Source organism: Plasmodium coatneyi, chromosome 4, assembly GCF_001680005.1.
Source record: "Plasmodium coatneyi strain Hackeri chromosome 4, complete sequence".
NCBI classification, from domain to species: Eukaryota; Apicomplexa; class Aconoidasida; order Haemosporida; family Plasmodiidae; genus Plasmodium; species Plasmodium coatneyi.
The window spans coordinates 1,421,221-1,445,514 of NC_033559.1; the positions used below are offsets into that span (position 1 = coordinate 1,421,221).

The 24,294-nt window shown below is 44.7% G+C and overlaps 5 protein-coding genes across 5 annotated transcripts; 4 read left to right on the forward strand and 1 right to left on the reverse strand.

Moving 5' to 3' along the window:
• Positions 1-1,696: 1,696 nt before the first annotated feature.
• PCOAH_00009040 (Uncharacterized protein) lies at positions 1,697-12,625 on the forward strand (the record flags this gene model as incomplete). The annotated part of the gene is made up of 1 exon (XM_020057713.1): positions 1,697-12,625. One exon carries the CDS (start codon positions 1,697-1,699, stop codon positions 12,623-12,625), a length of 10,929 nt encoding a protein of 3,642 aa, XP_019913050.1.
• Positions 12,626-13,971: 1,346 nt separating this feature from the next.
• On the forward strand, positions 13,972-14,920 carry PCOAH_00009050 (Secreted Protein Altered Thrombospondin Repeat protein; the record flags this gene model as incomplete). Its single annotated transcript, XM_020057714.1, has 2 exons — positions 13,972-14,201; positions 14,362-14,920. The coding sequence occupies 2 exons, from the start codon at positions 13,972-13,974 to the stop codon at positions 14,918-14,920; spliced, it is 789 nt and encodes a 262-aa protein (XP_019913300.1).
• A 389-nt stretch (positions 14,921-15,309) lies between these two features.
• Positions 15,310-16,377, reverse strand: PCOAH_00009060 (Uncharacterized protein; the record flags this gene model as incomplete). Its single annotated transcript, XM_020057715.1, has 1 exon — positions 15,310-16,377. The coding sequence occupies one exon, from the start codon at positions 16,375-16,377 to the stop codon at positions 15,310-15,312; it is 1,068 nt and encodes a 355-aa protein (XP_019913240.1).
• Positions 16,378-18,472: 2,095 nt separating this feature from the next.
• Positions 18,473-20,997, forward strand: PCOAH_00009070 (Uncharacterized protein; the record flags this gene model as incomplete). Its single annotated transcript, XM_020057716.1, has 2 exons — positions 18,473-18,545; positions 18,665-20,997. The coding sequence occupies 2 exons, from the start codon at positions 18,473-18,475 to the stop codon at positions 20,995-20,997; spliced, it is 2,406 nt and encodes an 801-aa protein (XP_019913142.1).
• Positions 20,998-21,805: 808 nt separating this feature from the next.
• PCOAH_00009080 (Leu/Phe-tRNA protein transferase) lies at positions 21,806-22,969 on the forward strand (the record flags this gene model as incomplete). The annotated part of the gene is made up of 1 exon (XM_020057717.1): positions 21,806-22,969. One exon carries the CDS (start codon positions 21,806-21,808, stop codon positions 22,967-22,969), a length of 1,164 nt encoding a protein of 387 aa, XP_019913186.1.
• Positions 22,970-24,294: the final 1,325 nt, after the last annotated feature.

Here is a 24,294-nt window from a genome sequence, read left to right on the forward strand (position 1 = left end):
AACCAATGCGGGTACGCACCACACGTTATGAGCTCTCTTTGGGGGGATGCCCGAGCTGCATTACGCATGGCGGGAGAATTTCCCCCTCTGCTCAGATGGGTAAAACGCAATGATAAGCAAAGATATGCAAAAAAAATGAAAAAAAAAAAAAAGTAAAATGCGCAAACGTGGAACAAATGAAGAGGCCACTTGGCTTTGCAGTTCGCTCAAATGGTTTCCTTCTTTTTGGAATTTTTGGCAAACTTTTTTGCGCCTCCTATGTTCACGTTTTCGCGCCTTTTTGCGCGCAGTTTTTTCCACTTTTTTGTGAAGGCAAACCCCGTCATATGCATCTCGACTTGGCCCTCCAGCACAAGAACTATTTTAAAGAGGTGATTGTTCTGGTTCCACGTGGAGCTCACCGCTGCACTTGCCTGAAAGGAACCCGCCCCCGTTCGGATGGCACGAATATATAGGTGCAAATCCGTTCAAAAGCATACCCTGCGTAGTCCTTTACCCGTCCTGCTTGTTTAATCCTGTGCATGCACAAGTGCAAGAGAAAAAAAAAAAATTTCCGTGGTTTATGGCGAGCTGTTCCGGTTTGCTTGTCACGGTTCCTCTTCAACTCACCAAAAGTGTGGGTTCCCCACGTTCACCAGTTTGCTAATTGAGAGAGTAGCTTCCCTCGTACACTTATATGTCGAAGCGCTTGCTTAAACGAGTTCACATTACGTGTGAGTTCCTACACGCCTCTGCACGCGTTGGCTTAGTATGCACTTGGAGGAGTGCACATATTTTACGTAAGGCATATATATGCACGCCTATATTTGCGCCCGCTTGGGGGAAGGCTAAATGGGTTCCCTGCTCTCCTTGGCAAGGCGCAGGGATGCACGTACCTCTATGGTGGGTGTTTGGCTCTCCCGCAGAACATGTAGCACTTTGCGGAACGTTCATTTTAGTGAGTCGCGTCGAATTGCACTTTGCTTTTCTCTGGCAGTTTATCACCATAACCCACGTAGTATGCTCCCCCGAGAAAAGGCGTCATTTGTGGTTTGCCACGTTTTGGTTTAATCCCCACTCTGTTCCAAGCCCCTGTTCGACTTCCCCAATTTTAAAGTTTTTTTTTTTTTTTTTTTTTTTTCTGTGCATATACTTTTAGCTACCTGTATGAACAATAACGCATACTGGTTAGTAAAAAAAAAAAAAAAGATTAAAAGCAACAAATGAGTAAGAATAAACAAGTGAACAGAGGGGCAACCACACTTTGCCAGGGAAGATCTCACAAATAGTCTCATGCAACGAGCTTACGCTTGGTGCGTGATTATTTTTTACGTGTGCTCCCAACTGTGCGTAGAGTTGTGCGCGCACAAAAAGGGACAAGAGGGGAATCAGGCCTGACTTTCCCATCCCCAGTCGGAGTAACAATATAAAGTGACCGATTCGTATTTTGTCACCCAGTTTTTAATTGCTCAACGTGGAACGTATGAGTACCCCCGTTGTTGGAAATTAACCCAAAAGGGGAAACGGGGGGGCTCACCTGAAACGCCCTGCGTGTGGTCACCAAAGTATGAACACGCAAATCTGTCAGTAGGTGCCCCTAACACATGCAAAGGCACTACAGGAGAGTTTTCTCCTTTTTTTGTGAATCCATTTTGCCGCTTCGTCTTGCACCTTTACCAACCCCCTCCTCCTGACCCTTTTACCAAGGAGGTTCAGAATGGACACAACGTCGAGGGAGGACAGACGGAGCGACTCAGAAAACGCAGACGGTAATAGATCGTCGGGGGAGTCGAGGGACGACCCAGTTGAAGGGGATCAACAGAACAACAGTGACGATGGAAACAACAGAAGTGATCATGGAAACAGTGATGGTGGCAACCTAGTAGGTGGGGAAGATCCACCGCATAACAGCAGTGACAGTCAAAAGGAGAAGCAAAGCACCGATGGCGTTTCCCACAAAAGCGAAAAGAGAGAGGAAGAAAAAGAAGAACTCAAAATGGTGAATGAAACGGAGGAAGAAAGACGGAAGAGAAAATCCTCCAGAAGAGAGAAAAAAAAAAAGGAATATAAAAAAAGTGAACACTATAGGAAGTATTTCACCAAGAAGGATGACCAGGGAGATGCATCCAGCAGGAAGAAGGACACTGGAGGTGATTCTGACGAGAATTTTTTTTCTGCAGAAAAAAAAATAGGGAAAAAAAATAACGACCAGCGTGCAAACAGAGGGGACCAAGTGGACGAACATAATGTGGACATGTCCATTTTTAATGACGAGAATGGAGCGTATTCCATTTTTTCGAGGTCCCCGGATGGAAGACGCAGTCGAAGGGGTGGCACGTCTTCACCGTCGTCATCCCCGCAGTCGTCATCAAGGTCGTCCCCATCCTCATCACGCAGGTCTTCCTCCCGGTCTGGTTCTTCCGTTTCTTCTGCATCTGCCTCCCGCTCGAGGGGGCATCGGGAAGGTTCCAGTGGGAGTAGCCCATCCGACCCGGAGAGCTCAGGGCGATACCGTGATGGGGACAGCGAAGGCAGTGGACGTAGTGGAAGAAGTAGGAAAAGTGGGAGAAGTAAGAGAAGTAGGAAAAGCCGCACTTCGGAAGAAGCTCCGCCTCTAATTAGCAACATTAAAGAGTTCTGTAGCAGCATCATCATGGGGAGAAGTAACCAACCCGAGGGGACCTTGCCGTCAAGTGCCATGAACAAAAAGAAGGAGTTCCTACTGAACATTCTGTCGAACTCTAACGAAATAAACATACGGCTAAATGGGAGCCAAGATAAGGTACGGGACGTGAAAAAGGATAAGGAAGACATGAGGAAAAGCGGAAAAATTATGAAAAATTTACTGAATATAGGAGAGAGGAACTACGCGGAAGATGCGTATTATAGTAAGGCCAACATTGTCACCTCGAAGAGTGCCCAGGGGGATACTCAAACGGGGAGGACAACCGGGGTGGTGAATGACATGGTAGGGTTGCAACCCCCAGGGGAAGACGATACAATTGAAGTAGGAACCACTACAACCACCACGTACTTAGAACCAGGGAAAGAGCAACAGATGAGGAGAAAAATAATGATGAAGGGAAGACACAAAGGGGAACTGTTCCAAAAGGAAAAGTGGGAAAGTAACAAAATGAGAAACATAAGTTCAGTTTACGATAAATACAAAATATTACTAACGGATATAAAGTCAGGAGAGTATCTAAACTCGATAGAGTCTAAGCTAAATGTTATAGAGAATTCTCTCCTGTGCATGCAGGATATACAGGATGGTGGCACAGAAGACAGGGTGGACGTGAAGAAGAAGCTCACCGAATTGTTCGACACGGCTGTTGATCGACTCATGGAAAATTACGAAGACGTGAAAAAGAAAAATGATGCGAAAAAGCTACACAAGGAGCAACTCAACCTTACGTGCGACTTTAACCTTTTCCTTCGCCTCTGCAAAACGATGCTGAACGACCAACAAATGGTCTACAATAGCAGCAAGAAGAATATAATTTTTTACAATAATATTTGTAAGGTGAATTATGTGTTGGGGGTGAATAGGAACAGGGACATCCTCTTCAATTTGCACTGCAGGAGGGGGTACTTGTCCCTTTCAGAGCGTGCCCCCCAAGGGGAGAACAATACACAGCAGGTTGATCGGCACAGGTACGGTGGATCCCACCAAGGGGGAATTACTTACCCCCCACGAAGGACCCACATGTGTTACGACAAAAAGGGAATCATCGAACGGTTAAACATTCTCTGGTTTTATGAGCAGAAGGAGGAGGCGCACTATTTACACCTATACAATTTAAATAACCTAAATAGTAAGGTAATGTCTGTACCGGTGGACTCCCCCGTGGAGTGTATCGACGTGGTGTTTCTAAACTCCTTTGTCCCCCTAGACTCCTTCTACAACTCAATGAAGAACTACTACCTAATGGTGGTAACGGAGTTCTCTTTCTACATTTTTAACGTCCATTTGTACTTCAATTGTGAGGAGGACTATAACATATCGATCAGTGAGCAGCTCATTTATCAGAACATCTACCCCTTCTACTTTAACATTTACCTTTTTTTGCTCTTTAAATTGGCGAAGGAGGATAAGAAGAGGAGGTTCCTGTTCGTTAAGTCTTTTGAAAAGACGGAACGGATCTTCCTCGGTGCCGACGATGGGAACGTGTATGAATTCATCTACGAAAGGGAACAGCTCTTCAAGCCTCTGAGCATTTTTAAAAAAATTATTTTCACGACGCTGAGTGCTCTCATCAGTGGGGTCAATGAGGCGTTCTTTTCTCGTAACAGATTGGATGACGATACGCTGCGTGAAGATGACTCCTATTTGGATGAGGAGAATCGAAGTCTGGGTGGCAGTTACACCCGCAGTTATAGTGGCAGCGGGTCCGTCAGCAGTAGCTATAGTAGGAGCAGCCCTCGAAGCAGAAGTGAACGAACGGGTAGGAGCACCTCGAAAAGTCACACCTCACGCAGCCGCACCTCACGCAGCCGAAGCAGGAGGACCCAACGAACGTTTCAAAGTAGTCCCAACAGGATCAGTCCCAACAGAAGCAGCCCGCATCGGAGCAGCCCTCGTCGGAGCAACTTGCGTAGTCGAAGTCACAGCCCCCATGTGACAGGCCAACCCCCCCACACGCACCAACCAGACGAAGAAGAAGACACACTAAACGAGTACAACAAAAATATCTACTGTGATGACATTCAGCAAGTTCCAGTGAAGTATCATCTGAAGAAAATAATTAGCACATATTTCATAAAATATTTTTCCTTTTTTAAAAATAAAGTGAGGAAAATGCTAGTGGATAATGAGAGAGCTATTCTGTATGTGCTTTATGAGAATAGTGACCTGTATGTTAAGCTGCTCAACGATAATTTGGGTTCTGGTAATTCTAGGAATTACCTCTCTGAGACGATCATCTTCACGAAGGGTGACCTGGTTTCCGAGATGAGTAATATTTACTTCGTGGATGACAATTGTTTTGGATACCCGGAGGGATTCATGGGTGTCCCTCCCGGTGAGGCATTTTACGGCGGAATGGCGGGGCGAACCATTAGCTCAAACCACGTAGGAGTTGGAGTGGGTAACTTGGGAGGTCCCAACTTTGGAAATACGAACCTTGGAAGTACGAACCTTGGAAGTACGAATTTTGGAAGTACGAACCTTGGAAGTACGAACTTTGGGAGCGGTCCAGCGAAAGGACAGCCGTCCGACAGGAACCGCTTCTTCTACCCGACGAATTTAGAACACAGCGTGCTTAACAAGCTAAGCATCATTGACATGCACATAAACCACCTGCACGAGAGAAGCAATGTATGCCTCAAACTTGTAGACAATAATTGCAACATTTATTACCTCTCTCTGGTGAGGTCTCCTGAAACGAATTCATACAAAATGGTGCTTAAGGATTTTCAGAATTTTCCCCATAAGAAGGGGTTACAAATTAACGACAAGGAGCACCATATTCTGTTCACTCATCAGTTGAAGAATTTGTTTGTCGTTCTTAAGAAGAGGAAAGTTAAGGTGCGGGATGTAGGAGGAGCAGCAGGGGGGGTTCCCAATATGCCTACCGGTGGGGAGAACAACAACAGGAAGGACTCAACAACGGGTAGGCACCAAGTGGATGGGAGGATAGGTGGAGAGCCCTTTTCGCAGGGGCCTCATATGGGGAGGTTTCCCATGAGGGGTGGAGTTAGCGACGCCCCCAATTTACACCATTTTTCCGAGGGGGATAGGCGAAGGAACCACCGAGGAGGACCGAACGAAGAGCACTACACCGACGTGGAAAGCATCCACGAAGGGGGCAGCAGCAGCGAATACGATAGTGAAAGGGGGGAAAAGGGACAGAGGAAACAGGAGCAGTCTCCTTCTTCCACCCCCCCCTACCCCTGTTACAAACTGAAGTTACTAACCACCTGCGATGAAGGGAACGACCCAACCGTAGCAATCAACCCAACACAGACGTCCACCTCCAAGAAAAGCAAGTTCCTCTTTAGGCAGTCCAATGAGTACTACATAAACGAAGAAATTATTGCCATTTTGTACAAAAAGCGTAATTCTAATTTTCACGGGTTTTTTGAACAAACAGAGAAGAGCAACATAATTAGGGATTTTTACCTGGACAGGATTAGACATGGCAGCATAAACCGACTAGGGGGGAAGAATGAGCAGAACGTGATGAGAATCGGCTATGGCGGCAACTTGGACCCTATGAGAGGGCCTATGAGTGGGCCCATGAGTGGACCTATGAGTGGACCCTTGAGGGGAGACCCTGGTGGACAGGCGATGTTTTACGGGGGAGGCCCCTCTGCGGTCAGCACAGGTGGGGTTTCCAATCGTGGGGGGGTTGGTAATCTTGGCGGTGTAGGTAGTCCTGTTGGTTTAGGTAGTCCTGTCAGTTTAGGTAGTCCTGCAGGTGTAGGTAGTCCTGTCGGGGGAGCGCCAAACTACTACGACGGCAACTTCCTCACGAACAACAACAGCAGTTTCTTCTTTAAGGGAGACGGAGGAGACTACCCCCGAAGGAAGCCCATGATCACTGAGCAGACACCGGGACGCCTGGAAAGCATACCCCCGTTCTTCCTAAACGAACACACCGTAAGTGAGTACCACGATTACTACGACCTCATCATAATTACCAAGAAACGCATCTACTACATTAGCCAAAACAGCCGCACGCAAATGGTAGAGAAAATGGTGAATCATTTTTTAACGTACAAAATGACCTCCCAAAATAGGAACATTAGAAGTGTGCTTCTGAATGAGATGCGTATGCGGGGCGAGTGCAATACGAATGAACCCGTCACAGGGGGGTCTCCACCAATGGTTGGGACAACACCTACCCCTGTGGTAACAGGTACGACGGTGGGCACCCCTGTGGTAACCGCTACCCTGGACCCGAGTCAGCACGAAATGGCCTACCACTACTACGTTAACCAGATCATTAAGCTGGTGTCGAGGGATGAGTTCCTGTATGTCATATGGTGCATGTTGTTGAACCATGTGTATAAACACGAGATCATGTGCTTTAACAACGTTCATGGTAGTGGGGGTAGGAAAATGCTTAGAGGCAGAAACCATGGGTACCACAACGACTATGGAGATGGAAGTGACCAACACGGGGACAATTCAATGCAGGGTGTGTATAGAAATACTTACGGACAGATGAACAGACGAGGAGATTACTACGGAGGTCCATCTTCTTACCCAAATCAGAAGGGGAAGAAGAAGGGACAAAGAGCAGTTCATTTCGAGGGAGGGTTAAATGAAAACGTAAGAGGGGCATCTCCCTCTGCAGCGACTCTAAGAAGACGACGGAGAAGACGTGATCACAGCAGAAGCAGCAACAGTAGCACGAGCAGCACCATGGGGGGAAGTGAGTACGGAAGGATGAAACAAACGGGATATAGAAAAGGTGCAACCAACCAAATAGACTACGATATTCTAAACAAAATATATAGGCCGACTCCGTTCAAGTTTGGCTTCCTGGATAAAGACGCAGACTACATTATAAAACAAGGGAAGCTTCAAAGAGCCATGGAGTTGGAAATTAAGACGAGAAAAATTAAGGGAATAAATCACCTCTTTGACGATACGATGGAAAATTTAGAGGGAGAAGAAGAGAAAGACGAGGACGATGACGGTGGTAATAGCCGCACAGGTGGAAGGTCCCTTCGCATGTTGAAAGGTGACCCTGTCACGGACCCATCTAATGAGAAATTGCTTCAGAACAATTCTGGTTATTACAACTTTTTCAATGTGTGCCAGAAGAGAGCCACGAAGGAAAAGCTTCTACAGGCGGAAAGGAACAGAAGTGGCAATTTCGCCTTTGAATATCTAACGAACAAAAACTTCGACCTCCTTTTTTTGAAAACTGTAAACATGTACCATAATTCGATGCATGTTCTGTCGAGGGGGTTGCTGCTTCTACTCAGTCGTCTTCTCAAACCGGTTATGTTTATTCATTTGTTTTCCTACGAGCGGTACCGAGACACGCACGTTTTTAAGTGTGCAGGAAGGAGTGCTGACGGGCGTAGTACTGGTGAACGAAGTGGTGACGTAAGAAGTGCCGGTGTCCCTTGGAAGACCAGAAAAGTAATGCGAACGTCGGAGGGGGCCAGGTACGAAGGTAACGTGGGCATTTCAGTCATTTCGAAGGAGAGAAACGATGAAAATGAGGAATCCTTCTACAGCATGAAAGACTTCTGCATTATCCGAATGAATGACGAAGAAATGTATACGAAGAAGAAGCGCAAGAGAAATTGGTACGAAGGGAATGATGACGTATACATACTGACGGGGAATGTCCCGTTAGACTGTTGCCTCAATTTGATCGAGAAGCTAAAGTGCCTGAACCTATGCGTCAGCATCATCCTTACTACTCTGTTGAAAAAGAAGAAGGATTTTTCAGAAAAAATTAAAGGATTGAACGACCCATCCATTGCAAACGTTTACTCAGACTACACTGTCCTAATGACGAATGAAGTGAATGAGTTCTATGCTATTCTGAACTTTATAAACTTTAGCATCGAGTATCTCCTCATCTATTCTATCCTCATTTGTGACTACTACAAAAACAAGACTATAATGAGAAAAAAAAATATTGGCACGAACCAAAATTTTCTCTACCTACCTAGTACCCTCTTCGACCTACTCATCAAATGCAATTTTATGAAAACGTATTTAAGCAAAACGTACAGGGATATTCTGAAGCAGTGCCTCTTTAACGTTATAAAGTCGGGAAAGTACATCCCCGTGGATTTTTTCCAAGGGTATATAATTCACAAGAATGAATTTCTGGCACTCTTCCTGATTAAGAAAATTGAGGAGGAGGTTTACATGAAGAAGAAAATGAAAATAAAAAACGACTACGGAATGTTTCGTGGTTCAGGAGGACCTGGTGCACGTGGCCTCGGTGCAGGGTTTTCGAACGGAGGAGACGGCCACAATGGGGGAAGCTTTCTCAGTGGTGGAAGTGCTATTGGGAGGGAGACGTCCGCACTGGAGAAATTCGACGATCTGCTGGCGTCTGAAAAACGGGCGGAACATTTCATACACGAGAATTTGAAGGACGCCCTCATCAGTATTAACATTTTCAAGCTGATCATTCTCCTCTACAAAGCAGACTACTACCGTTGTGCCAGCACACTGATCAGTCTATACATAGATGCGTATAAGAAGAAATTCCTAATGGAGGGAGGGAAGAAGGGAAAAAGGGACAAGTTTATTGAAAAAAAAAACACCTCCTGGTTGACACATGAAATATTGTTTTGTCACCCAAATGGGGAGAAGAGATCCACCACAGGGAAGAGAGTGCCCATTCTGATGAACAACATGGACGTGGAATATACATATGACTACTTTGTCCTTTTCGAAAACTGTTTCTTCCCAGTTGAAAAAATAGTACACGTGAATTATACAAAATATCTACTCAAAAATAATGAAAAAAAAAAAAAAAAAATTAAAACATTTTTGACAACCCTGCTAGAATATTCCAGTGACGTAAATTTGCACTTCTTCATTTTTAACCTCATCTTATACAAATGCGATAATCAGTTTCCTTGTCCCATTTCAGAGCTCAGAATATCCCCCCACCTTTACTACTTCATCAAGCTGAACGATATGAACATACCAGATGCTTATGTGTATTACTTTTCGGAGAGGAAATATCAGGACATGGTAATTTTTTACGCCAGGCAGAGTTTCTGCGCGTGGGGAGAGCCCCACCCGTGGAAGCCCACCCTGAGGACGCTCTACCAGAGCGAGGTGCAGGGGAGGGACAACCCGACTGAACAACCAACGGATCAACCGGAGAAGCAGAGAGAAAAGCGAACGGAAGGGGAAAGTGCCCACCGGGGGAGCCACCCGTTGGGGAAGAAAGGCACCATTCTGGGTGAGAAGGACAAGCGGGCATCTGTCAAGGGGAACTCACCCACGGTGGCACCTACCCCTTTGGGAAATAACCCCCCGAAAGGGTCCCTCCATCAGGAAGACGCCACCAATATACATGGTAGAAGGGAATTCACTACTGATGAAGACGTTGGGATGGAACCTACTATGGAATACGACGACCTCCACAGCAGCGAACTGCTGGCCGAACTGGCCCACAACAACTACATCTATGAAAACAACTTCATTGGAAATAGCTACCTAATGTCGAACCCTATGTATACGCATGAAACGAAGGAAATTTTTACCAGCATTTATAAGTACCTCTACTCCATTTTGTCCTACCCGAGTTTAAAAAAGAGGATCGAGTTTGTGGAATGTTGCATGAGAGCGAAAATATTCATCATACAATATAGTGCTAGAAGTTTGAAGGGGACGGGTTTGCACAAGAACACCTTCCTGAGTGAATACCTGGATGTGTATGCACGTGGTGGGGGGTTATCCCAAGGGGGAAAGAGCCAAGGGAATGGGGTGGACGATCGAATGAATGAACGAGCAAGGAAGAAGAAGGCCCTACATGAGTTACTAAACACGAGCGTGGCCTTGAAAAAGGAGGTCATAAAAAATTATTACACAATCGATAAGGGAATCCCATACGATGCAACCTTTTCAAACACCCTCAAAGAACTAATCACCCGAAATAGTTGCTTTTTCAAACCAAAGGAGGATTACCTGCAAAAACAGAGCACATACTTCCTCCACCTGAAGGAGATCAAAAAATGCAGAACGGCACTAAATTACCAGAAGTTGCTCTTTCACGAAATTATAAATTTGTTCGTTTTTTATGTGTACAAATTTTGCAATTGGGATGTGGTGAAAAATTATTTTCCCGTTTTGATGGTAGGAAGGAGGGAAGATCTACTACAAGTGTTAATCCATTTAGAGAATATGAACAAGGAAGAGATGGATATTGTGAAAAAGTCATTTTCCAACATGTATGAATATCTGTCGAAAAGTAAATTTGAGCATATAGACGACGTGATAACAGATTACAATTATAAAATAAAAAATCACCTGAACGGCAAGGTAAATTTGACACGAATTGTAGACATCATTGATACGTTCAAGGAGTACCTTTTTACAATACAAAAATGTATTCACTCGAAGGAGGAACTAAAGGATAGGATATTCTTTAACAGTAAGTTCCTTTTTCAGAATTTTTTGCCATCCTTTAATTTGCTAAAGTTAATAATTCTGTGCGATAAGAAAAAAGAAAAAATAAAAAATATGAACACGAATTGTTTTTCAACAGTAAATCACATGATCAAGAATGACGCATCCAAATGTAGTTCCCGTACTTTTGCCAAATATTCTTTTTACTTCGAGAGGTTACTTGACTTTGCCTTTTCCCTATCCATCACTTTTGAGAACGTTAACTTCGTCATCAATTATATTGGCGACGTAATAAAGCTGAATGACCTGAAGTTTAAAAATTGCCTTTATCTGCTGGTAACGGTGAAGCTGCACAAGTTTATGAACAATCTGTTTGAAATGCAAAAGGTTAGGAGTCTCCTGAAGAACAAGGTGGAGTTGCTACGGAAGAGACAGCACAATTCTGCGGGGCCTTTGCACCTGCTTTATTTTTTGAACTGCGTTCCATTAATTTACTTGGATCCCCAGATGAACGTCATTCTGATTAATGAGTCGTATGAATATACGGTAAACCAGGACAAAATTATTTTTTCCAAACTTTCTCCCTTTTCGCTCGTCTCCAAGGCGGTAAACCACAAACTGAGGAGTGTCTATTCGTACCACGACTACACGGATAACTACAATGGGGAGGGCCAAACGGACGAGCAGTGCACAGGGGAGGATGACGTAGACCAAACAAACGAAGTGAACAGCAGGACCTCCGTGGAGGACTTCCTGGCCAAGAAGATCCAGCGGAACAGCGCAGCCATAGACCGCAATGACAGGAAGGCCCTCTACCACCTTTACAATGTGAATTACTGCCTTAACGAAAATAACTACGGTTACCCTGCACACGGGGGAACATCCACCGGTGGGAAAGGTGCCCAGAACGCTGCCCCACCAGCTCCGGAACTCATCGTCTTGACGTATAAGAACTACTGCTCCTACATTGTGTGGATTGCCAACCTCCTCCTGAATCATAAGATTGAATACAAGGCGTTGATCAATGTGTATCTGAACATACAAAGCAACGTTAAACACCAGAAAGCGTCCCAAATGGAAGAGCACGAAATTGCAGTTATACTTTACTACCTGTTCACCATGTGGATCAACGGAGACAAGAACAACTGTTCCTTCTTCTTTTACAATGAGGAAAAGAGTTTTAACGAGCAGAACAATATTGGCTGTTTTTTGAAGGACAAAAATGGACAGGTCGAATACATAAACAACTATTCGCTGATCACCTTGTTGAAGGAGCTGCTTTCCAGGGCGGAGTTTTACTTCGAGTACACATCGGATGCGGCTTCTCGGAATTACGATATCAGCTGCATCATTTTGGACCCCTCCATATATGACACTGAAAAGGTGAGCAAGTCTTCCGTTGATATTTTGAAAAAATTTTTCGACAGCATTTATGACACCTTTAATGAGGTCATGGCAAAGATGCCCGTACTGAACCACATCGTGGAGTTCCAGGCGATTCAGGCCTTCCTCAAACGCTTCAAGGTCTACTTGGAGGAGATCGCCTGCAGGATCACGCTCAGTGAGGGCCCCTTCCTCTGAGCACTTAATCGGTTAAGCGGTGAGACGGCCATGTGGCCAATGCGGGAGCTTATCCCCAACATGTGCAACGCATGTATTCATTTTTAACACAATTTTTTTTTTTTTAAATGGAAATGCTTTGGGGGGCCTGGCCCTCCACGTTGAAAATTTTGTTTTTTAAAAAAGGGAAATAAAAAAACACCTCGATATGTTTTGCCCCTTCGCGGGAAGTGTTCCACAGCACAGCAGTAGGATTAGCAGTAAAATAAAGGGAATTTTTTTCTTTTTTCGGAAGAGGCCGCATTTTACACATGTGTTAACTTTTTTTTTCCCCTTCTCGCGGCGCAAAAAAATAGTAACGTAAGAACAAACGGGTGACCTCCCTGCTTCAGCGAAGTTAAATCTGCGTGCGTGACGGCGGGGTGGGAAAATCACCCGACGGGCAGGTGACCGTGGGGATGGGCAAGAGTCCCTCTTTTAATCAATTGGTACCCCCCTTTTGGGGATATATATTTTTGGGGGCCTTTTTTAAAGCGCCCCATTTATGTATAACAATTTTTCCCCATCCTACATTTTTTTTTTTATATTTCCACAATGGGAAGACCCCCTAAAGGATCATCATATGAAAAAAAAAAAAAAAGAGCAAGAGAAAATTGATGGGGAAAAAAATCCCTATAACACTCTCCCCACTCCTGTGCATGCAAAAAAAAAAAAAAAAAAGGTTCAACTTAGAACAAAAAAGTTGTCAAAAAATTGGGCATAGAAGATTGCCACACAAAAGTGTAAAAAAAAAGAAAAAAGCTTCCCTCCTTTGACTGTTCTTGCGACTTCTCCCTCCCCCGCTGCAGAATAAGTACCAAAAATGGGGACATAAGCAAACTATTTTCCACTTCGAACGGGTTCCGCGGCTGCGTGCATGAGCATCACCACAGCGGGAATGCAGGGGGGGAGACTCTGCCCCAGCAGATCAGCACTTCACACACTCTCCACGTGCGGAAAAAAAGGAGCAAAAAAAAAATGGCGCAAAAAAAAAAAAGGGGCAAAAGAAAAAAAAAGGGAAAACCTGTTTTCTCCGTTTTGTTACCACTTTCCATTTGTTCCCGTACCACTTAACTTTGCAAGAAATATTTTTCCCCTCTTTTTAATGTCCCTCTACAAATGAGAACCTTCCACGTTAGCACACCTTTTTCGGAAAGCTACTCCCGCTTCTTTCCCTATCCACACATATATAAGTGATGTTACTTTTTTGTAATTTTTTTTTGTTTTAAATTTGTCAAGTATACACCAGGGAGATTAAGCAAACATGAGAAAATAAATTTTTTTTTTTTTTTTTTTTTTTTTTTTTTTTTTTTTGTACCGCCGCTGTAATGAAAAGAAGTCGCTTTTTTTTCGTTTCCATTTTTTTTTACCTATCTCAAGAGAGCAGCCTGGAGCTGAGTAAGAAATTGTTCGGATTGAACTCCTCCCTCATAGAGCATTATGAAGACGATTACGAGCATGCACAGAAAAGGCCGAGGACGTGGCCGGCTGTAGCGGCGCCGGAGGTGGATGGTGATACGTGTGTGATTTTCTCTGCCTCGGAGGGCGACCCCACCAAGTAAGGGCCCATTCGTACACTGTGGCGTCAGTCTTCATGACTGTGCGTCTGCGTAGCGTAACTCGCTTGTCCACGTTATTATGCACACACTCATCCACGCGTTAATAATTCATGCGAAAAAACAAACTATTCCCCCCCCACACACACATCCACCCCATAGCTGCTGGTGCCCTAGAGGATACATCATGTGCAGCGAGGAGGACGTGCGTGATGTGCAGTCCAAGCTACACCAAATTAAAGACGTGAAGCAGCGCAACGAAGTTACCCCCCCGTGGATGAAGCGTCTCTGTGATAATTCAACAGAAGTCGGATTCAAAAGCATGTCTGTTGTTATAGATTACGAGCTGGCAGTTCTATGCGACGACGGAAATGAGAAAAACAATGCAGACTTTAAAATAATTGGTGCTTCAGGTTTCGTTCCGAACGAACAGGTCATTCAGCAGACAGAGAGGGATACCACTTATGTCCCTCGGAAATGCACCGTTAATAATTTTTACCTGTGTCGAAAGGTGGAAGACGATAACGTGGGCTGCCAGTACGGCCCGTGGTCCCCCTGGGGTCCCTGCGTGGACAGCAAGCAGAGAAGAACCAGGAAGGTGATGCGTTCAAATCAGAACAATGAGGACTTTTGCCTCTGGAATGGCAAACGAATCCCCAGAAACATAATGGAGGAGACGCGTCCCTGCAAGGTTCCATCGGATGCGGACGCTCAGAAGTAGCATATAACCAAGGCGGACGGTCATTTGGAATGGTCTAATAAAAAACACCACTGATGAGATGCTCACCCAGGATGAACTGTTCCCCGTCCACCTCTCACCACGGAACCTTCCTTCCCCGTGTTAGTATTTTTTTTTTGTAATTTAAAAAAAAATATACATGTCCATCTTTTTAAACTTTGATATATTTCTCTGCAGTGGTTTTGCGTAATTTTTTTTTTTTTTTTTTTTTTTTTTCATTCACCATATTGGTGGCAACCTCTACTGCAGAGTCTCCCCTCCATGGGGTTACTTCACCAGGGGTGGTGTCTCGCAAAATGATGGGGAGAAAATTTACCTATTTGAAATGGATCCAATCTCCCATTATTTATTTGTTACTTTTTTGTTCAATTTTATCTGGGCCCCCCGGAGGTCACATCCTCCCAAACGTTCATCCAAAAGGTGAGTCCATCTGGCATGGAGCCAAACGTTACGATAGCCATGTCGTTAAAAGCGGACACGTGCTCAGCGAAAAAGGGGAACCTCCCCTCCCGCGTATACTTGTGGACGTAAAAAAGGAAGTGGTCTATTTTGTAAAACTCCACTAATCGGTTAAGACTCCTCTCATTGGCACTTTCCGGGAGAGTTCCTTCACTTCTTAACATGCGAATGGCGTAGGCAGGTATTCCAAAAGGCCTATACATGTAGGCATGCTCTCTGTAGTACTCAAATGAGTTCCCCAAAAAAATAGTCTTCTCCAAGGTGAGCAAAAAGTGGACCTTAGCATAACTCAGTTTTTCATTCATATATATGCTGTGCATTATTTGGCTATACAGACTGACGTCGCAATGGGGCATGAACACCATCGCCCGTTCGTCTGCACTTGGTTTTTCAATGGTGTGGCTTGTCTTATCGTCTTTCTCCTCCTTTGGATACATACCACTGTGTGGTTTCAATATTTTTTGTTCCTCGTCCAGGTGACCCTCTCCCTCACAACGGGACAACACCTCTATGTTATAGTGGCTGCAAACGTACTGGTCCACTTCCCCAATTTTAGGGTCATAAATGTATACCTTGTCTACGTTGTAGATCCTTCCAAGGAGTAGAACAAAGCCGAGCTGGTACAGACAAGCCTTTCTGTTGTTCCAATTGGGGTCGGCTAAAGAACCCAGACCCAGACAAATGGCGTATTTTATATGGACGTTGGCCTTGTCCACCACTTCCATAAATTGTTGGTGGAAATTTGCAAAGAATTCACTTTTTTCTAAGCAGGTCATGACCTTTTTTATTTCGCTGAATGTCTTTTCCGCGTGCTTTGCTTGGTCCATGGGGGGGTGCTCTGTGAAGTGGCCATTAATCCGATTGGTACCGTGGATACCATAGCTGTTGTTCCCTCTGTGATGCACCGCATGCTTGTTCCCCCCTTCGGGCTTCTTCTTCCTGCTCCTTCGCCTGCTTTGAACATACACCCAGTCTTCCATTTAGGGAAAGTTCGACGGAGCTGTCTCGACCTGCTCTGCGTATATTGCTCATCTGCATTCACGTCCCTTCACATACACCGACTGTCCTTTGGCTTGTCCCCTTTCATCTTTTACAAAAAAATTGGAGAGCCTTTATCGGGTTGTTTAGGCTGATAAGGTTGTAAAGAAGGGGATAGCCTTATTTATTTTTTTTTTTTTTTTTTACACCAAATTGTATCTTCCCCCCAATACAGTGTTCCTTGAATATGCGCCCACTTTGTTGCTCAAACGGTAAGTGGTGAACGAATCTGTTCGTGTGACGGCTTCTCTCCAAGCCTTTTTTTTCTTTTTCCCCCCCTTCTTGTGAGGAGGAAAAGTTTAACAGTGCAGTGTTATCTCCGCCCCGTAAATGGAGGAATCTCTAAACCGTTTCGATCACAAAGGCTACAATTGGGGCAGTCAGCAAGTGGCGCAATTTTAGTGCAACCTTATGCGAAGGGATGGAATGTGACCCTGCGAACAATGGTAACCATGCCAAGCATAGCATCGTATCGGCCAACGTTTTTAGGACTGCTCATCGGTTCGTTTTCACTCCGCGGGGGAACGCCCCTCTAAGTGCATCCCAATTAATGGAACAACTTAATGCAACAATTGTGAGGGAACTTTTCGCGTTGTGTACAAGGAGGGGGGGCATAATCCATTTCTGCACCGCTTGACCCAACAGGGAAGTTGACCCGAAAGGAGGGGTGCGTTCACGGTGTTGTGAGTAACACCCTTTTGTGCGGTGTATACTCCCCTACCGTGTAGGCTAAGTAATTTGCACACTTTAAAGCGTTATGGTGTTTTTTTTTTTTTTTTTGTGACCTCAGTAGAAATCCCGCACGCATAAGTGCAGGAAAGCAAACGGAAGGACACACGACTAGCCAACATGAAACCAAACGGGGGAAAATAAACTGAGACCAAATGTGCATGTGTGGACGTGCAGGTAAAGAGGAACATGTTCTGCTATCACATCACTTTTGTTTATCCTTCTCTGTCGCTTCCTTCATGTGTGCAAAACTGTCTGGCATTTCAAGGGAAAAAAAAAATATGTCACCCCCCTCACGTGAAGGGTAAAAAAAAAAAAACGGGCAGTAGGGTAGGGTAGTATTCAGCCTACACGTTTCCACAAACCTATTCAGGGGAATTCTTTTCGGTTATGCGAAAGGGTGGAAAAAAGTGGCGCCCAAAATGGAACAAATGATAAACCATATAATGGGTTCAAATGTTGACACTACTCCTGACGCACAGAATGGAGGTGCGGCTAGCCCTAATCATGAACCCTACACCGCGAACCCTATAATAGCCAACGCTAAACGGCGAAGTGGAAAGCAAAAATGCAGGAGGTCCTTCTTCCTAAATTTTGGCTAGCTGCATCTACCACACATATAGCAATGTGGCCCCCCATTAACGTTCATTTTAATTACTCTTCAATTTTTCCGTTTTGCTTTTCCCCCCCCTACCTCTATTTTATCGCTTCGCGCGGAGTACAGTAACGACATACCTATACACCCTCGTAGAATTTTTTCCCACCGCGGTTTCGTAAATTTGAGCAAGTCCCCTTTGATATGGTCACGCAGCATTTCGCTTGCAAAGGAATGTGTACTTCTTTAGGGACGCTAAATTGGGGACTTCCTTCTTCCTCGCGTGTAATTCTACACTTCTATTGTGCCTTTTAATTCTACGCCACGCCCGCGGGCTGAACGATCTCACCTACGTAGGGCCAATCGAAGGGGCAATACCCCGCCCTTTGTCCTCTCCTATAGATGTGCAGGCATACATAAAGCGGGAGCAGGTCATAGAAGCCAATTCCACAAAAAGAAAAGGTTATAGAAGGCCATTTTTATGAGTGTTATTTTTCTATAAAGAAATAAAATTCTATCCCTGGCGTTACCTTACTGTTGACCTTTCCATTACCGGAACGCTTACGATAGTGGAAGGGGGGAAGCCACCCAGGTGAAGGGTTTCACTTAACTTGGGGTATTGGAAGGAGCCTAAATGAGGACGCCACAGAGTGTAGCAGCGGGTGAACAGAGTACCCCTTCCCCCTAACTGCATACTGGCCCAACCTCCTAAAATGAACGATCGGGGAGAAAGGGGCGGGAGGAAATCTCGTCGATCCAATGGGAGGATGAGAAATTCCAACGCAGGTAAATGAGCAAACGTGGGCGGAGACATCCCCATGAGGTGGTACACCCAAAACAACCCGTGAATAAACACACACAAACGTAAGTACAAACACATGGTGGGTGCATCGTTTCCCTTACAGGCAAGTCACCTAACCGTAGGGATGACTCCAACGTCTATATCCCCCTGAATAACCGCACCCGCAATTTGAGTGACCACGAAGATGTTAGCATAACCCCTCTGCAGAAGGATGGGTCGTTAGGCAAGTTCCCCAAAAGGTGCGTTACAGATCGCAATGAAAACGCAGAAGTAGAGCAGAGGCAGAATGGACGGTTCCTTCAGGTGGACGAGTCGGTTCGATACCTTCCCGATAATGCATTTAACTTTGACTGCACGCCTACCACTTCTATGACCGTCTCGACAGCAACACCAATGTATGGATACTCTCCTGATCATTTGCATGTCCTGGAGAGTGATGTTTCTCCTATGTTCGATGATCTCCTGATCGATGACATGGGCGCTTCTGAGGGGAGTTACTTCCGGCTGGGCTCGGCCACGGCGGGTAGGTCCTCCCCAAACGCGGACACCACGAAAGACGGGAAAAACGCACACAATGCACACAACAATATCGACAGAACAGAAAGTAACACCCCATCGAGGAAGAAACCGAAAGGACAAAGTACCCTCTTCAGCAGCTTCTGCAGAACGGTGAGTCTACTCTGCAACGAAGTCCTTTCCAAGTCGTTCCAAACGATGATATCCTACGTCATTACGACCTCCTTTTTTATTTGTTTAAATTTATACGTGTCTAATTCTTGTACATATGAAGAGATAGGAGGGTTCGGGGTAGCTGTGTCGGTTATTACATTACTCAATGCAGTAGTCGACGGGGTGGGAAACAGCTTGGATTATTTTTGTGGCTGTTCCATCGGGATGGCAAAGACAGAATTATCCCTCCTCTACTTAAATATAGCATATTACACCTTTTATTTGTTCTTCGCGAAAGTGTTAGTTGTTTTTTTCCTAGTGAAGATTCTGTTTCTCCTTTTTTTAAATTACCTTTACGCGGATGTCGGTAGTAGTGGCGGTGGTGCAGGTAAATATACTGAGCACGTCCAGATGATTCATGTGTTTTGCTCGAGTTTGCAAATCTTGCTCGTTTCGTTTTTCCCTCAATTTGTGTATGAGTGTACTAGACGCTATTTAATCCTCCACAATTACATTTACCCCAGCTTGTTCTCTTCCTTTGTCTCCTTCATTTTGTTGAATTTTTTTAGCTACGTTTTCGTTTTTGCCTTAGACATGAAGTATGTAGGGGCGTGTTTGTCGTTGCTGCTTACGAATGTTTTTAATTTTTGTTGCGTCTTGTACTTTTTGAGGATCCACTTGGCCAGGTGTGTGTCTTCACCGGGGGGCACGCACCAGTTGGCGGTCTGCACGGAGGATGTTTTACTCTGTGGGGATCACTACGTCGAGGTGGGGGAGGTGGACCAAGAGGATAGTGAAGAGGATAGCGAGGAGGAAATCGATTTGCTGAGCGGAGACGAATTTGAAGACGATACACACCATGGGACAAACAGCGTAACTTGTGAAGAACCGCACGACTTCCTTAACGACGCCGACAGAAGAATCCATAATTTGACCTTCCTCTTTTTCCACAAACCACCAGACGACGAACGGAAGAGGGGATTCATAAAAACGACCCGCACAAACATAAAAAATATATTCTTCGAAATATTGTCCTTCGAGTTCCAGCTATTTGAGGCCACCTACCTCAGCCTCTCATCCGTGGCTACCTTTGTCCAAATAAATAACATACTCAATTTCGTGTACTACGTAGCTAATTCGTATGGCATCGTCCTTAGCAAGCTGATCGCTATTTATGTCTCCTCGCGGGGGGGAAAAAGAAGGAACACGCAGAACAGACGGAACAGACACGGCAAGGAAGACGAACAGAGAAAAGGAACAGCCCCTCCAATGGTTGAGCACCATCCAGAAAAGCATATCCTGGGTGAATTAACCCCCCGGAGAAACAGAAGCAGAATTATAATAACCGTACTAGACATAGTGCTTGCCTTTCTCCTCATGTGGACTTTCCTGTCCCTCTGCTTGTTTGGAGTTTATTTCTATCGAGATAAGATTATACCCTTTGTTTTCACCGACGTAAACATACAAAAGGAATTAAAAGGGATAATTTTTGTTTTTGTTCTGGAGCTTTTTTTGGAAATCCTCGCGTCTCTACTCAATAGTATTATAAAGGGTCTAAGCCTTCAGGAGGAAATAACTTCCTTCACCTTTTTGAACTTCCTGTTCTTCATGCACCCCCTGGGGCTTTTGTTGACTTTTATCCTGCAGTTTGATATTTATGGCTTTGTGTATTCTAACCTGGTCAGCATGGCTGTGCAGGTCGCTTACTTGGTTGTCTTCCTCGCTCTTCGCGTGGGGGGAAGGCGAGTTCCTTTCGGGGGAAGCTAGTCACCCACACACACACACACGCCCCTTTTATATGCCATTTTTATCGTTATTATATTTTTTTTTCCATTTTTTCACCATCTATTTTTTTGCAACTTTGAACTTACCCCGCTGGAACTCCAACTTTCCTTGAGTTCCTCCCCTTTTTCTGTCCAAATAGGGGGAGACCACATATGGACCCTCTCCGTGGAAGCCCACGTAGCAAGTTACACATGGAGACTGCACATTTTGGTGGAATACCTGCGATCGTTCGGTTTATCCTTTTTTTTTTGCCTCGAATGAACAGAAAAGGTGTCCTCCTTGGGCAGTTCGCTCGGGTGACTTAACGCCGTATAATGCTGTTCCCCGTGTAACTGCAGTCGCCTCTTCGATTAGCAACCTGCCAATGGAGGAGTACACTGACCCCCAGGATAGTGCACCTAACGCGGGAGCAACGGACAAGGAAAAAAAAAAAACAAGGGTGCATACGTCGTGCAAAACGGAACACCAAGGCGGAAAAAAAAAAAAAAAAAAAAACCAAACGAGGAAATCTATACACTGCTTATAACATGCAAGGTAGGCCATTTGGTTAATTTTTTTTTTTCATTTTTTTCCTTCTTCCCTTTTCCTTTTTTTACACTCTGTTTACCATGCTCGCCCCCAACCGCGTTAAGTACACACCGCTCCTCTGATGACACTCAAGCGAAGCGTGCCGGATCCCTACCCCCCCAACGTAAGTGTGTATATATATAGGTGTACAAAACGGTAGGGAGAAAAAAAGTGAAGCCCCCCTCTAGCCAACAAAAAAAAGAGATAAACTCTTTACAGAATAATGAGTACCTGTGATGATCTGGGAAGTAGCGGCGCTAAAGTCCAAGGCGCGGAGAATGAGGGAACCACGCAGAAGGGGAAGCACCCCGTGGAAGGGGGAAATCAGGGGAAAGCCAAATCAGGGGAAGTTAATTCAGGGGAAGCCGAATCAGGGCAAGTCAAACCAACCCACCTGGACGAACCGAAGGAGGAAGAAAAAGCGAAGCATGAAGCATCCACCCTGGACGACGGTGTAAACATCAACAGAATTATAGAACGTCTAGCAAAAGAAGACCCACAATCCTTGGCAAAAATATACAATCTAATGAAAAACAACAACTGCCTTAATTTTTATCCCCTGCTGACACCGTATCATAATATAGAAAAAATTGTAGACATACTGATTGAAGAAAACTATGAACACGAAAACACATGGTGTGTTCACTGTGATGCTTTATTCATCTGCCAGCTTCTGTATGAGGGATTCATCCCCGTGGCGAGCAAACAGAAGGTTTGTAAAGTGGAAAACAATCAAGCGAAAGTAGTGAAGGAATGCCTGCTCATCCCCAAAATTCACTACGTCAGGTCTTGTATGCACCCGAGTGAAATACACATATCGAGAAAGGTGAAAAAAAAATGTAGGAGTTATTACATCACCGTGGATAAGGACTTCGATGGAGTCCTCCAAGGAATTGTCGAGAAACACGGGCAGAATTGGCTTTACCCATTTGTGCAAAAGGAATTTAAAAAAATTTTTGAAAAAGAAGTTACCTACAAGAATGTACGTATGCATTCAGTCGAATTATGGTGTGATGATTTTTTAGCGGCAGGAGAGATTGGATGCACTGTGGGTTCCATTTACACTAGCCTTACAGGGTTCCAGAGGAAGAATTGTGCCGGCACCATTCAGCTGTGTGCCCTGGCGAAGTTACTACAACATCAGGAATTTGATCTTTGGGATTTGGGTATGCTTCTCCCTTACAAGAAAACCATCGGGTCTAAGGAAATCTCCATGAAGGACTTTTTTAAGATGCACCGCGTGTTCAAACATAAGAGTGCACCCTTTCGCGTCCCTTTCCAGGATAAACTCAACTGCGGCGTCCTCATCAATGGTGCAGCGGACGCTCGTTCTGAAGTGCAGTCAGAAGTGCACCCAGAAGTCAACTCAGAAGTGCACTCCGAGTAGGTTAAAAAGTAGACCCGGGGAGACGGTCCAGTAGGAGGCAAACCTTCCGGTGCACTGCGCCCCCATCACAACAAGCAACAAGCAACGAGTAGAATGGCACCACCGAGATTAGTCCCGAATTAGTAACTCAGTTGTTGCCTTCACAAGAGGGGAGCTCTTTCCAAAACGGGCACCGCGCAGGAGCGCTGCCTACCTTTGTAGTAATGCTACTTACCGTTTAGTAACGTGGCTTATGTTCCCCTGAGGGTGCGAACTTGGGGTTGAAAAATATTACTCTCCGTGTCCATCCACTTGTTCTAGCGATGAATAGGTTGGTTTGGTTGGCATTACTGCTGTTGTGGTTGGTGGTGTGCACGGCCGAAGAGACGTCACGCTGCGAGGAGAGGAGTGGGCCATATGATAGATGCATCGCCCGAAATGGTTCTTCAGAAGATGCGGAGGGGGCACACCGGGCAAAACTGCCACAGCGGTCGCCTTGTCTAAGAAACTTTTCCCCCCTTTGGCCGTAACCCCAATTGGTTATTTCGCCGCTTTTTAAAAAGAACCACGGGAAAGATCCTTCTCGACTCTGTCGCGATGTAAGGCAGCGCTATGAGAAGCGGAACGCGCAATTTTCCACCCCAGTCCCGTGCCTAACAACAAGACAGTTCGTACTCGAATGTACATATGTAGAAGTACATGTTCTATTATACAAGTTCCTAGTTCCTTCACCCGTCCCCTCCTTCCTTCCATTCTTTTCTTTCCTTCTTTTCTTTCTTTCTTTTCTTTCTTCCTTACCCTTTCTTTTTTTTCCTTCCTTCCTTACACCCCAAACAACCTTCCTTCTAACACCCCTAACAGCCTACTCACACAACTTCAACCCTTAATTCTAATACCTTTATATTCTTTCTTCCTTTACACCCTAACATCTTAGCAGCCGTACGGTTTAGTCACTTCACAGCTTTGTAACATTTACACTTTTTCACTGCGCACCTGCACACAATTTAGAGGAGCACCTTTTCAAATGTCCATAATTGCAATTAGGAAAGAGGAGGAAAAAAAGTTAAGATAAAAAAAATTATTAAGGAATAAAAAAAAATTACAAAAACAAAAATTTGTAACAAAAAAATTTCATGAACAAATTTTGGATGTTCAATAAAAAAAATTATCCAAACAAATCAAAATAAAGTGGGGAAAATTTTTTTCTCCGCGTATATCAATTACACATAAACATGTAAACACTTTCATGCAGCACAACGAAAAAAAAAAAGAAAACAGCAGTATAACAAAAAAATTTTTTACGCGAATTCCCGCATATATACATGTTGAAAAATCACACAAAAGCA